We start from the raw sequence: 16711 nt of genomic DNA on the forward strand, positions 1-16711 counted from the left end.
TGGGATCAAGTTCACCAGAGCCATCACAAATGTTTGGCTTGTCAGCAAGTTCACAAGTTACAGAGCTAATGTTATCTTATTTACACCTCCATCCTGTTGCCTTCCCTCCAGACTTCACCATTTAACCATTTGTGCAGTTTTGTTGCATTAGGATGCTGCATTACACAATGATTTGCTACTTAGCTTGCATCTCACAGAGCCCACCCAGGTGCATAACGTAAGTCACAGAAGTGCAAAAGTCCAGAAATAAGGTATTTTTTCTGGCAGAAAAATAACAAAGACCTGACCCTGAAAAAAAGATGAAGCAACTCAACTCCTATTGAACAGCAAAGATAGTGATGTCTGCACACATCTGGCAAGGCACCAGGTAGCACAGGACAGAAGAACACTACTACAGCTAGGGGAAAAGGAAACGTCAAATGCTGTTCCAGTGTAAGAACACCCCAGGTCACCAGTCACCTTCTGTTTGTTTTGTTCAGGTCTGTTAAAAGATGGTATGTGAAAGTCTGTTGGACTAGAAAGGCTCAGCTCTTCCCTGCCTTGGCTCCAGAGCCCATGTTCCCACACGCAGCCTTCAGCACATTAAATCAAACAACTGTAAGATGTTGCCACTTTCCCACAACTGGCAATGGCTTAAATTAAAATGCTATGCCATAAACCTGCTGTAGTTCTCAATTAAGAAGTGGTCACATACTCATGCCAGAAGCCAACAGGCGGTACCAAGCAATAATCTTGTCAGCTGATTGCAGTTAAACTGGATCCATTCATTGAACAGAGCTGTAAATCATGGCCAGAAAAGGAATATACACCTTCCATATCTACAATCAGGAAGTTAGAGGAGCTGTTGCGTGCCAGGTGTTGAATGTAATTTTCAATAAGACTCAAAGTTAACTTTCTTTGCAACCAATGTCTACCGGGGGTTACCAATGCAGCTGCATAGTTATTACAAAAAATAAATTCTAAAAAAAATTATGCACAGCAGCAAAATGCATCTGATATTATTTTCAATATTATTTCACCCATCCGATTTGGTGATTTTTTTATTACAGCTGTTTGGTTTTTTTTTAATTTGTTGTTGTTTCTTGCTTTCCAAATTCTTTATCCCTTCCTTGAGCTTCACATTAATTTTTTTCTAAAGATAGTAAGAAACTACCAATCTCATCCCTCCAGGGCTAATGGCTCTCCATGCCCAAGTGAAGACTGGTAGTACTTGCCTTTTACAGAGGGATAGAGTTATTTGCAGATGGACAGCACAGAGCAAGCTCTCCCAGAAATCTGAACACTTTGTTTATGATTACACGCAGGGTCAAGTGTAATCTCCTACTGCTCAGTTAAATGGCAGCAGCTTAGCTGAAAGTGAATACTACCGTGCAAAGGTGTAATAAATTATAAGCCACCTGGGTTGCAGAGTGAATGACAGTTGGCAAACTCAGTCTTAACACCTCTAATATAGCTCCCTGTTCATCCAATAGCCTTCTGAAGAAAAAAGGGATTTACAGCGTCCAGGAAAATCAAAGTTATTGTTTCTTTTATGTCTCAAAATACTTCAGGTCATTCAGAAGGAGAACTTCTTCAGGCAGCTTAAATGATAAATAGTGACAGATTCTAAAGAGAAATGACACTGGTATTAGCAGTAATTTCATTTGTTGCGAAGCTGACAGACATGATGAAAAGGAACATTCCTCTGCACCCACTGCTAGTCCACCTCTGACCTTGGAGACAGCTGTCATGAGCAGCTCTGCTCTTTGCCTGCCTGCACTCACAGTGTCTGTGACAGGAAGAAGCTGAAACCCCTTCAAATAACCTCCTGCACAGTAAAACTGCACAGTAGAAAATCGGTTGGATTAAGGAAATCTGGGGACCTTTCTGCAAGCAGAGCCTGATGTGAACTGGAGCGTCACAGGGACACAACTCAGCCTGGCTATCCAGAGTGTCTGAGACCACATCAGGAGAGATATATACACAAAAGTTAACAAGGTGAAAACTTGAACCCCTGGATTACTGCTGCTATTCCATGAACGCCCTAACATAAGTCCTTGATGTGTCTAGTTGTAGCTTTCTGATATGTGATGAGTTTAATTTTAACCCTAACAACTTTGTATCTCCACTATGAATATGGTTTGCTTTTATTTGCCTTTTTTTTTTTTCCTTTTAAAATGTTTCTGCTTTGCCAGTGTAAGAACCCCTTTTAAATTTGGTTCTTTTTTCTGGCATTTTTTATTATAGAACTAGGAATTCAAGTGTGCATTAGAGCAATATAACTGGGGACCTGCACTGAATGCAGGGCAGGGACTAATAAACCTAAACCATGGAAGGCTCCACATCAAAGCAAACTTGCTGAAAGGCTACCAGTGACAGCAGAGGATATAAATACTACACAAGAACAAACTAAGGAAAAGTTAATCCAGTATAATGAACTGATATGGGACCTCCAGGCAAATAACAGTGAAGCTGCAGCCACTGTCTTTGCCAGTACTGCTACCTGGGAGAAGAACCTCAGCATGAGAGAGGCAGAGAGCAATTGCTACATATATATATAAATAAATAATATTATACATAAATAACCAGAGAGACAGAAGGTTGCTTGATGGAGCCAATACTGAAGGTAACTGAAAACTAATCCAAATCTTGATTCCAAGATGAAGCTGACCACTCTGGGTCAAAAAGACTCAGACAGCGGGGGAAAAAAGTCAATGGAAAACACACACAAACCTATTTACCCACCTCCCCAAATAATTCTCACAAGCAAACAACTTTTAGCACTGGAAAAAAACAAATCAAAACAAAAACTACAACTAAGTTCATATTTGGTCAAAATCAAAAGCATAAAAGAACTGCAGGGAAGTTGAAATAACAGAGTGGATTTCAGACAATTGTCTAAAAGACAGCCTTCAGGGTTTTAATTTCAGTAAGGAGAAGTGGCTTCTACAAGAATCTCAACACAGACATCAGTTTGCTTAGGTACTCACTCTTACCCCTGTTGGAGGAGAAGAAAATGTAGGACCTGGCTGGCCAAAGGATCTTGCTGGTGTGGAGATAAAAGATGCGCCAACATTTGGTGGATAATCTAAATAATGGATTACACACATTTCATTAAAATCTTGGCTCACATTAATTGCATCAATCTGCTCAGTAAGCAATGCCCCATTTACATTGTGAATAATTTCATAGCCTCTAGACCAAATTATACACTGTTTTGTTGCAGTATGAAAACAAGTTATTTTTTCAAAGAAAAAGAATTTCATATTTCAAAGGGCATAGTACTGGCTTGCATCCTTTTTTGCGCACAACTTCGCAAAATTTTTCCTTGGAAAATTTTATCACATTTCATTTTAAAAATGTAGTTCTCAAGGATTGATTTCCCCTTCAATTAAAAAAGTGCTTTTAACTATTGCACATACAACTATTCACCTTCAATGCTAGATGGATTGAAAACTGCTGCATTATTTGGTGATAAATGCAATGTTCCATCTGCTGAGCTTAACATACACCGGATACCAGTGCTGGAAAAGAAAGAAAAGAACTTTAGGAACATGCATGATGTGTCAAAAATATTAAAGCATAACTATTAGGCAGTAAACTCTCAGTGGAAAGCAACTGAAGTAAGGGATACTCTGTTAGCAATTCAGTTTGAAGAATTCACTTTAAAATAATACTTACTTATCTGAAAAAGCCATACATTTTTGGATGTGAAGACTTCCCTTAATGTGCTGATCCCAGTCCTATGTTGAAACAAAGAGATGATGAACACAGGAAAAATCTTGAGACAAATTTACAAATGATTATTCTCCCATTCAGTTACCTTATTCTCAAAACAACATTGAGATGCTGAAGATGAAACTGTGTGATGTCAGAGCCAAGCGCATCTTCAACCAATGCATTTACTGATTCGTTATTTGAATGTTAAATTATCAGTTACTTTACAAAAGTTATACTTCTTTATACTTTATACTTTAAAAGTTATACTTCTCTATATAACTTTTAAATTCGGTAAGTTTCTAGTAACGAAGTTTTTTCTCTCCTGCTGAAGACCTCACCCTGCAAGGTGCAAAGCACCCTCAACTCCTGCAATGTCCATAAAGAAAGTGTTCAGCATTCAGGGCAGCCAGGATAGTGCTTATTTTGCTAGATCAGCAAAATTTGTCAAAGTACATTTAACTATTTACATTTCCATGATCCAGTTGAGGCAGTGCATTAAACATCAACTAAGAGACCCCCTGAAACTCACTGCAATGGCATTCCCCCTGCCCTTTTTATGTGTTTAATGAAAAAAAGAAATGCCCACCATGCCCTAAACAGGGTCAACTTCAGCCCAGCCCTGCAAACTGCAAACTTGCAAAACTTTTTGCAAGCAGTTGTTAAAAGAATAAAGGTAAACATGAAAGCAAATATATTCAAATATCCCAAATCCCCAGGGTGTGTAGGGAACAGTACTATTTAATCTGCTGGCCTTTTTCCTTCCTACATACATGCTGTTAAAATTTTATTGTCAGGCCACCATCAGCATGAGAACCCATGCAGTTATGGTTAGGTGCTGGTCCTGTGATGTGACAGAAAGGTCATGAGACCTTCTTAAGCAGGGCTCACCACGAGGCCAGAACCATGGATGGCTGTGGGGCTCAGAGGCTTAAGTGGCCTTCTGCAGACTTGACCTATATAACGTGACCAACACCACACTGCCTGGGAAACTGGGAAGCTGTTTCTTGAGGGTGAGGTTGAATTTGGAGCTCCCTTGGCAGGATGAACAGAGAACTGAGAGAGCACAGTCTGTACCACATGTGATGAACAGCTTCTTGCTTTCAGGTCAAAGTCCCTGGGGACCCTGAGCCCTAAATTTTCCTGTGAGACACAAGGAAGAAAAAATTCCTACACAGGAATAGTTAAAATAATTTTATCCAAAAAATGTGCTGGTTCATTTAAGCAAGCTGCTTCTATGAGGCTGTTAGGGGGAAGCCTTTGAGATCAGAAAAGGAGAAGCAGAGGAAAACACATACACAAGGTTGTAACACTGGCTTGAGTACAGGGGAATCAGCTTCAAGCTCCAAGCCCATGAGTTGCACTATGACCTCAGCTCAGACCTCACATTTCTCGCATCAGTGCTGTAATCTCACCATCTTCCACAGCAGGATGTGGAACAAAACCGGATCTCGAAGCCCCAGTAATTGCCATGAAACAGATGTGCCATACCCTCAGCGTAACTATGGCCCTTTGTTCCTGAGTCTCTCAGGGCACCTCTGTGGTGATGGACACTGGCAGTGAGGGGTGGCATGAGCTGGTGGCCAGATCAGTCACCTGACAGCCCGTTCAAGGCTCTGAACCGTGCCCAGGGACACCCTCAGACCACTCACCTTCAGATCGAAGAGCTTCTTGTCGCACAGGGCGCAGATGTGGGGGAAGTGGAGAGGGGCCACGCCGCGGAGGTCACCGAGCTGGTGTGGCAGCAGGGAGCGGCCGGGCAGATCGGGCGTGCCGCCACTGCGCTCCTCCTTCTGCCTCATGCGAGGGCTGCCGAAGCTCTGCGCGCTGTGGTTGAGGCGGCCGAAGGCGGGGGGGGCGGCCGTGCTGAACTTTGTGTCAGGTGTCGGCTCTTCGGGGTTGTACAGCTCGTTTCTTATTTCATACTGCTGCTGACTCGCTGACGGCCACAGGCTGTCACCGGGCATGAGGTCAGGCTTGTTTTGGCTGGGGAAATTAGGGATATTTTCCCACTGGTTGCTTGTACTGCTGCCATGTAAGACAGGGCCGGGATCTCCTTTCGGATGGGAGCCCACGTGTGGGTCGCTGGGGAAGGCCCGTGCTGCCCCATGCTGTGCTGCTGCCCCGTAGGACTCCTTGGGAAATGTCGCTGTCGCCTCGTGCTGCAGCTGGCCTGAAGCCCCAAAGCGACCCTCGTAGCGCGACCCTGCTGCTGAGGTGGCAGTGTGGGTGCCACCAGCAAGGAAGCTGTGCTGGCTGGGCTGTTCCCCCTCCGAGGCGAACGCCTGAGAGGCGGCAGTCACGACGTTTTGCTTGTTGTACTCATAAAAGCCCCCCGCAGCAGTAGATGTGGAAGCAACTGCCTTGTTGAGACCCACCACCATGGGCTGCTGGCTGGAGGTGGGAGCCATGACACTTCCAAAGGGATTCATGACAATTGCATTGGGGGCCTGGGCCTGGACGGCCCCCAGACCTCCCCCCGGGGTGGCTAAGGCCGGGCTCTGGGCAGGAAAGGCAATTCCACCGGAGGGGAACCTCGTGCCGGCGATGCCGGGCCCCTGGGGCGGGCCTGCGGTGTGGCCCTGCGGGGCGTTCATCACCGTGGGGTGCCTCAGCTGGTTGAAGAGTGGCTGGGACATGGCCACTTTGGAGAGCACCTGGTTGAGGACAGTGGCAGCGGCCGGGTTGTTGGTGACGGCGGTCTGAGCCAACTTCAGCCTGTGGAGCGTGAGCTGTGCCTGGAGCTGCGCCAGCTGCAGGCTCGCCGGCGAGGGGAGCAGGGGGCTCGGGGCGCCGACAGAGAATGGACTCTTCTCCAGGAGCTTGGCAGCGCTGCAAAGGATCAGCACCTGGGTTAGCCAAATTCACCCCACACCTACCTACACTCGCCTCCTGTTAAAGCCCAGCATGGGATACACAACTGCTTCCAGATTAGTGTATCCAAACTCGGGAAAAGCAAAGGGGTGATAGAGACTGTATCCATAGCGGGCCATCTTCCCTTCCAAATCTGCTGCCACATCTCTCAATCAAAAAGTTAATTGGTAGACAACTATGCCAAAGATCTTGCTTTAAAACCCTAATTTTATGACTCATCAGTCTCTGGATCAGAGCTTCAACTTATTTTAAGTACCCACAGGATTTATGCTTCTAATGAAGACCAGGAATGGAGGCCATACAGGCCCTCCCACGCCATCTCCAAATCAGCAATTTTTCCCCTTTTCTGCATTTTGTTCAACCTCCAGCTTCCCTGCTGAGACATCACCGATTCTGACCGATTTTATGGTACCACCATTGTTCCCTTTTCCCACAAAGCAGGTGGATGTGAAGAACAAGACATCAAATGGGATTTTAAAGCCAGCCTCACAGGTATTTCCCACCTAGCATATCTGGATGCATAAAGCAAGATGAAATATTCCACATGCATTTATTTTAATTGTTTACAGTTCTTGTGTTATTAATCTACACAGCAGCCTGTTCTGTAACAAAGCCTATAGTTTCCCTGCTGAACAAATGCAAATACAGAGGAAGGAAAAAACTGAATGAGAAGCAACTACAAACAGGCTGTCCAGTAGAGTTTCCTCTGTTCAGCTGGAATATAAGACAAAATTTCTACAGTGCCAGCTGGTAAAAATCAAGGTCCTTATACTTCCTAGAAGAGGTATACTGAGTGTTGTCCTTCAAGTCTCACACATGGGATGAATAAATGACTGAATTGCCTGCTTAAATTCCAGAGCTGGGAAAATATGAATTTTTCAGGCATATGGTGGTTTCTTGCTTTGGGAAACACCTTTGAGACATCTCACCAGTTCACAGCACCACCATCAAACCATCATACCATCATTTTCATGCTCCTACTGGAAAAATATTATCCTTCATTTTCCACCACCTCTGCTCATGGACGGCACAGCTACTCAGGGCATTACAAATGGTTGTTCATTCTGACAGTGGGAGCAGAGAGCACTCACACAACAGGGATGTAGTCCAAAGCTCAATTAATTTATATTGTAAAAATGTATTGAGTTTCAATTGAGGCCTTTCAAAGTAGCAGGAACTATGCATCAACCACCACGCAACCCTCACTGTTAATAATTGGCCAATTTGCTAAACTGCATGGATGAAGCTGTAGTTAATGATAAATGTCTTGTCAGCATGCTACATTTGAAAACCACAAATTAGGAAAACATCTGCTTAAATCTGAAGTATGACTAAGAGAAAATGAATGGGTTTCATATTTAACATTTAACTTCCACTAGCAACTGCAAGGCACATCTGTCTCCCAAAATACAAAACACCGTTTGGATAAATGCATCATTATGTAACGACACGACTCCCTGCCAGCACAGGCTGAAACCAGTGCTCAGCTTCAGAGCTGAGGTGCCTTTTATTTTCCCATGTTGTTTCCATCACTTACTCTCTGACTTGCACTTACAACCCAGTTTGCTGTAAATTTGATTATGGATCAGAGTCAGGGCACAAGTACAGTCAAAACAACATGGAGGGCCTCACAAACCTCAGCCCAGGAGATCCTGAGGACCCACAAAAGCTGCTGAGGAGCGCATGTGGTGAGGGGCTCAATGAGCAGGGGATGCCACAATGGCACACGCACTGTCACTGCCACTGGGGCACATGGCATGGCGTTGTGCCAAGGCTTTATCTGGCCACCAGCATCTGGAGTGTCCTGACTCACGGTGTGTTTTCTGGTATTTACAGTCCTGACAACTGTTTCATTTTGTAACTAGTTATATCCTTTGTTCTTTAAGTAGCTGCAAAACTTTTGAAAAAACTTTCACAAAGCATGCAAATAAAGGTCCGCCCAGTGGTCTCAAAAAGCCAGCAGCATATAATGTTTTCAGCTCAGGAGCCACAGATGACTCCTGTTCCCAGCAATCTAATTCCACTGTGCTGCAAGCCTACGCAGCAGTGCGCTTATCCCAACAGCTGCAGCCACTTCCCAGCTCTGGGGGCTACCTGCTGGACACAGGCACAGGCTCCCTCTCCAGAGAAACCATCTGACTTGACACTGCCACGAGCCCTGAGGCTGCCTTGGCCTCCTCATGTTTTGACCAAGTTTGGAGCACTGTTTCCAACAACCTGCATCCCCGGCTGGGCATGCCCTGGGTGCTGGCTCTCCCCTGGGTGCTGGCTCTCCCCAGCTCTGTGCTCGCTCCTGGGATCTGCTGCTGGGTATGGGGAAGGCAAGGCCAGGAGTGCCCTGCACATCTGCAATAGAAATGCTCTGGCCACTTCAGACTAACAGGCTTTAGACCTTGCTGTAGAGCAGGGCAGCACCAGCTCCCTGCACCTGCCAGCTTCATCCCTGAATTGCAAACTAGCAGTCCAGACCAGAGAAATACTGGCACTGCAGGAAACCTTACCAAAAATGAATGTTGTATGAAGTAGCCATAGCCTCAGATCCACTGAGAGAGAGACAGAATAAGAGGGAACAGTTGTTTCCATGCATCAATACGTTTGGGAATGGCCAAACTTTCAAAATCCATGTCTGTTATGAATTTCCAGATTTCAGGGTGTTTCAGGTTGCAAAGTTTATCCTTCCACAGCAGAAACAGAATATTTTATCATCTAACCAAGGCAAAGAAGGAAGTGCTTGTTCTTGAGTCAGCGGGAAAACAAATACGCAGATGGAAGGTTGGAGAAGAGCTGTACAAAAACCATCTTTTAGAGAGACACCCAGATTTTAAGATTTCTGTTCTGCTGTGAAATACATGGCACAAGAGATACACCCAGCCAGCACGCACAGCTTTGAAAGTTTTTTTCTTTTCTATTCTACCACCACAGTGTTTATGTATTTGATAACATAATTTTGTAAATAATCTTGCTACAGGCTTACTAACCTACTAAAAAGTGCAAACACAAGGTGAGGATAGCACTCAGCTAAGGTATTTTGTGGGTGCCATTCACCATTTGGATACACACACCTCCCATCCCCAGCTGATCCTCAGGTTACCAAAAGGCAGCCCCCACCTGCTTGTGGGGGGTCTCTGCCACAAGATGATTGAAAGCAGCTGAATGAAGCTCTCATTCTCCATCAAGCACTCAGGGAATTGGCCTACGTCAGACAGAGTTAGCTTGATCCCGTGCAAAACATTCCCGATTATAAGGTCAGCAATGTAAAAAGTAAACAGAAGTTGTCCTCTACAATTATTTATTTAACACCCGCCGTACAGCTGGCCTACACCAGCACCGCCAGGAACGTCAGAAATGGTCTTTCTTTGCTAAAATAATGACGGGCAGGAGTGCTGCCGCACAGTTTCGACCAAGAAATCCATAGCCCAGACAAGTTTTCACACAGCTCTGAGAGACAGGAGTTGAAATTGTACATTGATATCGCAGCACTCACAATGGGATTGCAAACACTGGCAAGGTCATATCACCATAAATCAATGCAGCCCACCTGCTATCCCTGTAATCTTTATTATGCTTTTAGTATCCAGGCACAATGTCAGAGGTAAGGTATCTAGACGACTGGATTATTTGAGCAATCCTGTCTACCAGAGTGATGAAAAGGTTGACCACAAAACATGTCTATTAGAACAGACCAACAACCTGGAGCTTGATTTTCAACTGACAAAACTAAGGGTTTCAAAATGCTGCCCAGCATCTTTGAAAATTAAGAAAGAAATAAAAAAATCTGGACTAATAAATTGATTATCTGAGTTGCAACTATTTATATACTCACAAATATTTGAAATGCTGTATAAGATGTGAATTTGAAAACTTTAAAAAAAAAAGACTAATTCATAGCAGTGCAGAATTTTTCTTGCATATTCCATAAATCTTGCATACCTTCTAAGGCTTTTGCATTTCCTCCCGAGACATCTTTACATATAATTACACCTACCCGCCAAAACACTTGCATGAGGATTTTTTAATAACTTTTATTCCAAAATGTGCCCTTTCTTTTCCCAAGCAGTCTGCATTACTATGTTAAAATTTCAGAATTAAAATGACAAGGACATTAATATACCCAAGAATTCTAAATGTATCATCATTCTGCATTTGAATGTGTGAAGTAGAAAGCTGTTTTTTCTAAAGCTGCTTCTGAATCAATTTTTTTAACAGTTAGCAAACTTTAAATTTATGATCCAGGACTCCTGAATACACCACACAGAACCATTTACTAATTATGCAAGCACAAAATCATTCTGTTATGCAGAAATGTGAACATCTCTTCCCTGTAATGTATCATTTATGTGAAACATATTGGGCTGCCTTTTCTAAACTCATTCAAAACAATTACCACGGTACTAAAAAGGCAAATAAAGATGCCTTAACAATACACAAATCAACTGTTTCATGATGGAGTTAGCAAGTTATTAGGGGTAGACATAATTTTCAAATTAAAATGCATAATTTGACAGTACTTCATTAAAACTACACATTTGTGTGTGAGGACATAATCCAGCCTCTTGAACACAAGGGAACTACAATGTCATATTTCAAACACTGATAGGAGTAAAGACAAAGTCCAGCAAACTGCACAACATATATTAATTATAAAAAAAATAATTATTATTATTACATTTAATATCATGCTGTTTTGCTGAACCTATTAATAATACGGGGTCTATATTAATTTTTGTTTCTTGAATAAATCCAACAAAGACTGGAGCACTGGTCAAAAAATGAACTCTGGAAATTTTTCCTATACCCTTAGAATGTTTCTAGCTGATACTAAACTGCTCTGTTTCCCTTCAGCTCCACAAGAAGGTGAGGTTTCTTGTTTGGTTGGTTGGGTTTTTGTTTGTTTTTTTTTTTTTTTTAAGTAAAATGAATTTCTTGGTCAGAAAAGCTCAGAAAAACTGCTGAAAGGAGAAAACCCTTCACCTTTATAATTTAAGCTCTGAAATCATCTACCACTAAACTTTTTTTTCCTGAGTTCTGGTTAGAAATGATAAAAAAAAAGAGATCATGTTTCACAGTTAAGTTCAGCTAATGATGGGGAGCACTAAAAACCTTAAGCTACTTTAGTACATGTATAAGCTGCAAGTAAAACCCTTCTTATCCCAAATAACGATTTCTAAAGCCTTCCATTACACTACTAAGAGGGGAAAATAAAACACCAGCCAATATATACATGTGCTTTGCCAAGTGAGTTTTGCATGTTTGACAATGCTAAACTCTTCTATCCAGATAATTATCCAACCTAACACTTATCTGGAAGATGAAATGTAAAATGTTATCACAGAGCTGCTAACCCTGACGTTTACAAAGCTAATGGGAGTTAAGTGCTTGCCTCCTACCAAGAGTCCTTCTGCTTGTGTGAAACTTTCAAGCCAAAAGGTTCTCTTGCCAGGCAATTTTCACTGAGAAAGGAAAAAGATAAAGGGGCAAAGCACAGTAGCTTTGTCTTGGATAACAGTTCTTTGTTGTGATCACAGAAATAAAATTGGAATTGATCTTAGGAGGATGGTTCGACCAGTTCCTGAAGCTGAAGGATCAAGCTGAACTCAACCACTCAGGACATATTTGTTTAATCTGCTCTTAAGAAGCCTCTTTGGTGGATATTTCATGACCTTCAGAGATAATTAATTGCTCAAATCCCCTTAATTTTATAAAACTCTTCAAAAGCCTATGGTGGCTGGCTGCTGACACCCTAAGCCTGCCTTTGCACGCACACAGAGAAGGGCTTCTCTTACCTTCCTGTAGCTGCTGCTATCATATCTTCTCTGCAATCATCCCAGCTCCTTTCTCTACACATTTTGTGTGCTGTGTTTGTTTGCAATCCCAGGCTGCTTGCTTTTCTTTATAACAGGACAGATCTGTAGTTCCCTGTTACACCCAACCCCTTTCCTGAAGGGATATTGCCCAGATATGCTGGCTGGGAGGAATCCTGGGCACTCGGCTGGTCTGACTTCCCACACAATAAGGACTAGCTCAGTGCTTGCTTCTTTTGACTGTCTGATGGATTAATTGCATTATCATTTCATTTTATCCTCATCAATGTTGCATCCACATTATGGCAGATCTGGTTTGTCAGGATTACTCTGAATTCCCATGGTGCCTCCAGAACACTTGTAAATCCTCTCCTCTTGGCACCAATTGCAGATTTAATGGATACTTTGCTCACCCAAGCTATCAATGAAGGTGTTGAATAAACTAAGGACTGTTCCAAGTAAGGAAACTGTGGTACACTTTCTATTTGCTCTCCAAACACCAGTAAAGTGTTCAAGCACATATTATCCACCTTGAAGCTCTGCTTCACATGTTTAGGAGACCACGTGTTTTCCTCCCTGACACCCACATCTGCTAAAAAAAAAATCAATAAAAATTTCATATTTTCAAGAATAAAAGGGTGTATCACCTCCGGTGAGTCTGTTTTCTTATTAGCAACCATTGCTCTATATTTCTGGGGAAGTTATCTCAGATTGTTGTTTAAAATCAATGACACATTCTGGCTTCTTTGCAACAACATTTGTTTCTATTTTATTCAGTTGCTGAATCCACTGCCATAGAAAACAGTTGGCACTTATAACACAAGAATAATACCAGGTACTACCCAAGTCTGTGCTGGCCATCACATTTCCTGTATATGTTACTCAGTTACATGTTTTATCCCGAAACCATGCTTCTTATATTGTGTGGAACTCCAGATTGCATATTTGGCTTATTTCTGCTTTCCTCCATGCAATGCATCTCTCCATAAATATTTAGTTAGGTGAAGTTCAGCTCTTTTCAGCTCTAAGGCACATAGTCTAGGAAATATAAGGCTCCAAACTTACGGCTCTAAGTCTTAATTTCCAAAAGCTGGGAAAGTTATCATACTGTTTTATGATATTTAAATGTTGTTTGGTTTTGATGATGTGCCACATTATGTCAAAGATCTCTCTAAGTATTAGTGTGCACATAGGAATATTGGTCTATATTTTAAATTTCAGTAGGCAGCCACATTAATTCCTTTAGATATACTGCAAGCATCTAGCTACAACTGCTTCTCAAGGAAATGTAATCCTTTATTTACTAAAATTAAAGAACTATATTTTTAACTGTATTTTAAATGTATGCTAAAACCTGTCAGGAATAGCTACAGCACCAGATCAGTGCCCTCAGCAACATGTTGCAAAGTTCTAAATTAGCAGAGAAATCCTGTCACAGCTTTGTGGAGCTTTCAGGGCTTGCTGTGGCAGTCTGGCAGTGCCATGCTGCCGGTACCTGTCTCCCCAGCACCCTACCTGCAATAGCTCTTGTCAACTAGGCTTCAAATACCCTTTACTGACCAAAGTCCTTGTTGGTTGGATGATCCCTGCAAACCAGCATCCCAGCAGGAGTCCTGTAAGGAAGGGTGTTGGAGGACCTCAATAACTCGGGACCCCAACAGCCATGGGCCCTGTGCAGATGGTGGCGTTGGGTGCTAAGTGCCTGTGTCCCAAACCCCTCCTGCTCCTGCTCCAAGCTGCCAACAGAACAGTCCTGGGGATTTGTCTGGGGCTGAGGCGCATAGAAGTTTTTTTTGGGGGATGAAAAGAAGGAGAAAAGGTGGTATGGATCATAGAGCAAATCCACAGGGTGAGCAAAAAGTATGGGGAGAGGCAGGTAACTCTGTCGGGAACAGGGCGGGCGGCTCCAGCAGATGCACTGCGGCTCTGGAGCGCGGCGGCTCTGCCACACGGCTCCGTGCTCCCGCTCTCCTCTCAGAAAGAACAGAATTCTGAGGGAAAAGGATCTGGAAAGCTTATTTTAATGTAAGGAAGAAAAGAAAATGCAGACTTAAAAAAAAAAAAAATTCAGAAACTGTTTTAAAGGTTTTCACATAAGCACACGGACAAATGCCCAACCAAAAAATAATCCTTGACATACAGTATTTACTACAAGAGATATTACAGTATCTCACCACACCTCCTGCTAATGTGTTCTCTGCATGGCATTGTTAACCACTACAATAATAATAAGTTTGAATGTATCAATATCTTGCACAGCCTGGAGGCACAGCTGTTTTCATATGTATGTTGAAAGTAGAAGCCACAATGTGGTAGGCAGATAATTCCTCATTTGAATAAGTCATTTCTATTTCACAGTAATATAAGACAATAAAAAAGCACTTTTACCAAGGAAATATCTTCAGTTTGTAGACAGGAAAATGACATATAACTGTGGAAAGGGTAGAGTACAAAAAAGGATTTTTATTTCTAAAGTAGCTTCATTTGTGTTCAAAGAAAGGATTGCCATTTGTGGGGGGAAAAAAATAACTATCCTTTTATTTTTAAATACTAGTGCCAATGATACATTTGAAAAGATTAATGAAAAAGCGTATTAGTAAACTAAGTCTCCGTCAGAACATTACTGACACAGGCTACAGAAATCACATGCAAACCAGAGCCCTTCTGTTTGTACCCTAGGTCAGCCAAAAAGTGACAGCTTGTGACTACAAGTCACCCAGGAGCATCACAATCATTTCAGAATTAATCTACTATCACCACCTCCTCCTTAAAGTTGTTTACATGCTATGTGCTACTAACCAACATAACACATGAGTGCACGAGCAGAAATGCTGGAATAGCTCCTATCTGTAGTGGCCGAGATGATTTACTTTCTCTTTACTGCTAATGTTGAAATGTTGCAATTTAAAGTAATAAATTAAAAAAAAAAAACCAACCAAAGCCCCCGAAGCTTCAGTTATTTTTCAATCAGATTTATGATTAGAAAGCCAGAACCTCTGAGGATTTCTTAAGATATATATATTCCACAACTATATACTTCGGCCTATTTTTCTGTTTTCCTTTTATGCGTATTTTAAAACAACATAAATGTTATAAATTCCTATTGTTTAGGTACTCACACTACCGGTGTGTAGTGTACACACTACTGGTGTATATAAATAATACATGAAACTCGTGAAACCCCAGTCTAATTCAGATGTTACTGAAGCATGCTGCAAAGCCTTTCCTGATTTCACTGTAGCAAGAGCAATGCTTCTGTATCCCTTTTTGGTTGTATTTAATTTAAGCATAAAACATCAAAGAAGTTTGCTTGCTTTCCATGATCTCTTTGAAATCAGCCTTTAATACTAAGCCATAATATTCATATTGTTACACAGAAGTAATATACAGTCTATTTTACCCTAGAAGCTTTCATTATCTGTTTTGCAAGGAATGTTGCTCACTGTTTTCTTTAATGTGTTCCAATTTCTATGCTAAAGAAATTTAATGTGAATCTTAAAATATATAGAGGAGGTTTTCTTTAATTTTCTTATGTTAGAGGAAACAGTTGTATGAATCAGACCTGAGCATGTTTCTTCTGGTAGAAAACAGCCTGTGCCAGAGCTGTTGCAACTCTTTGGCTTTGAGAACTTTAAATTATTGTCTTGAATAATAAACTGCCATTCAATCAACCTTGTGAAACAAAACATAAAACAGGACTGTGCTTAAATCTTGAACAGGAACCAAAAGAGTTTTCCACAAAGGAAACAAAATTGGAAGAGGCATTTTGTATTAAATAACATGAGTTATTTTGTTCCCTCTTTCTGTTTGCCTTCAGTATTAATTAGGAGTAACTGACAGTTAATATGCTCCAAGCACTGCACGGTAAAATTGATTAGTATACTAAGACAGAAAATAAGAATCAGTTTTTGATGAAAAATATCAGGTTTCAGAACTCTGCATGTGGCAGCTGTGAGGAAGGAAAAAGTGTGAAGATATTAACCTATCCCCAACACTGAGCTGGGCATTTGCCCAGTCCTGCTGACAGAACTGTCAATGGAGGCTGCCGGCCACTACCTTTTGGTTAAGTACTGCCTTATTTCCTCTTAATTTTTGCTTGATGGTTTATCCATTTTTATATAATGGGCAAATAATAATAAAGTATAATGCACATGCTCTGCTCAGTAGCTATTGTCTAGAAATCCAAGCTTACATGACAGAAGAAAAATAAGTTTTTACTTATCCCACTGGCCTGCACAGCAGATGTTACACCTTGTGTTACTGATGTATAACTGCAAAGCAGTCAGGACCCAGATTCGTTTTTTGTGTGAAAAGACATCTGAGAAAGTTATTACTGCTAC

The 16711-nt window shown here is 41.9% G+C and overlaps 1 protein-coding gene across 4 annotated transcripts in view; it reads right to left on the minus strand.

Annotated features, from left to right (window-relative positions):
- The window catches only part of RBM20 (RNA binding motif protein 20), a 99372-nt gene that overhangs the window by 17203 nt on the left and 65458 nt on the right, over positions 1-16711 (minus strand). For all 4 annotated transcript variants that reach the window (XM_066323598.1, XM_066323599.1, XM_066323597.1 and 1 more), the window contains exons 2-5: positions 5349-6528; positions 3661-3722; positions 3412-3503; positions 2976-3067 (exon numbers count right to left, since the gene is read on the minus strand). In XM_066323598.1, coding sequence (XP_066179695.1) covers positions 2976-3067; positions 3412-3503; positions 3661-3722; positions 5349-6528 — 1426 coding nt within the window. The remainder of the gene's footprint in view (positions 1-2975; positions 3068-3411; positions 3504-3660; positions 3723-5348; positions 6529-16711) is intronic.

This window comes from Sylvia atricapilla, chromosome 8 (genome assembly GCF_009819655.1).
Source record: "Sylvia atricapilla isolate bSylAtr1 chromosome 8, bSylAtr1.pri, whole genome shotgun sequence".
Classification (NCBI taxonomy): Eukaryota; Metazoa; Chordata; class Aves; order Passeriformes; family Sylviidae; genus Sylvia; species Sylvia atricapilla.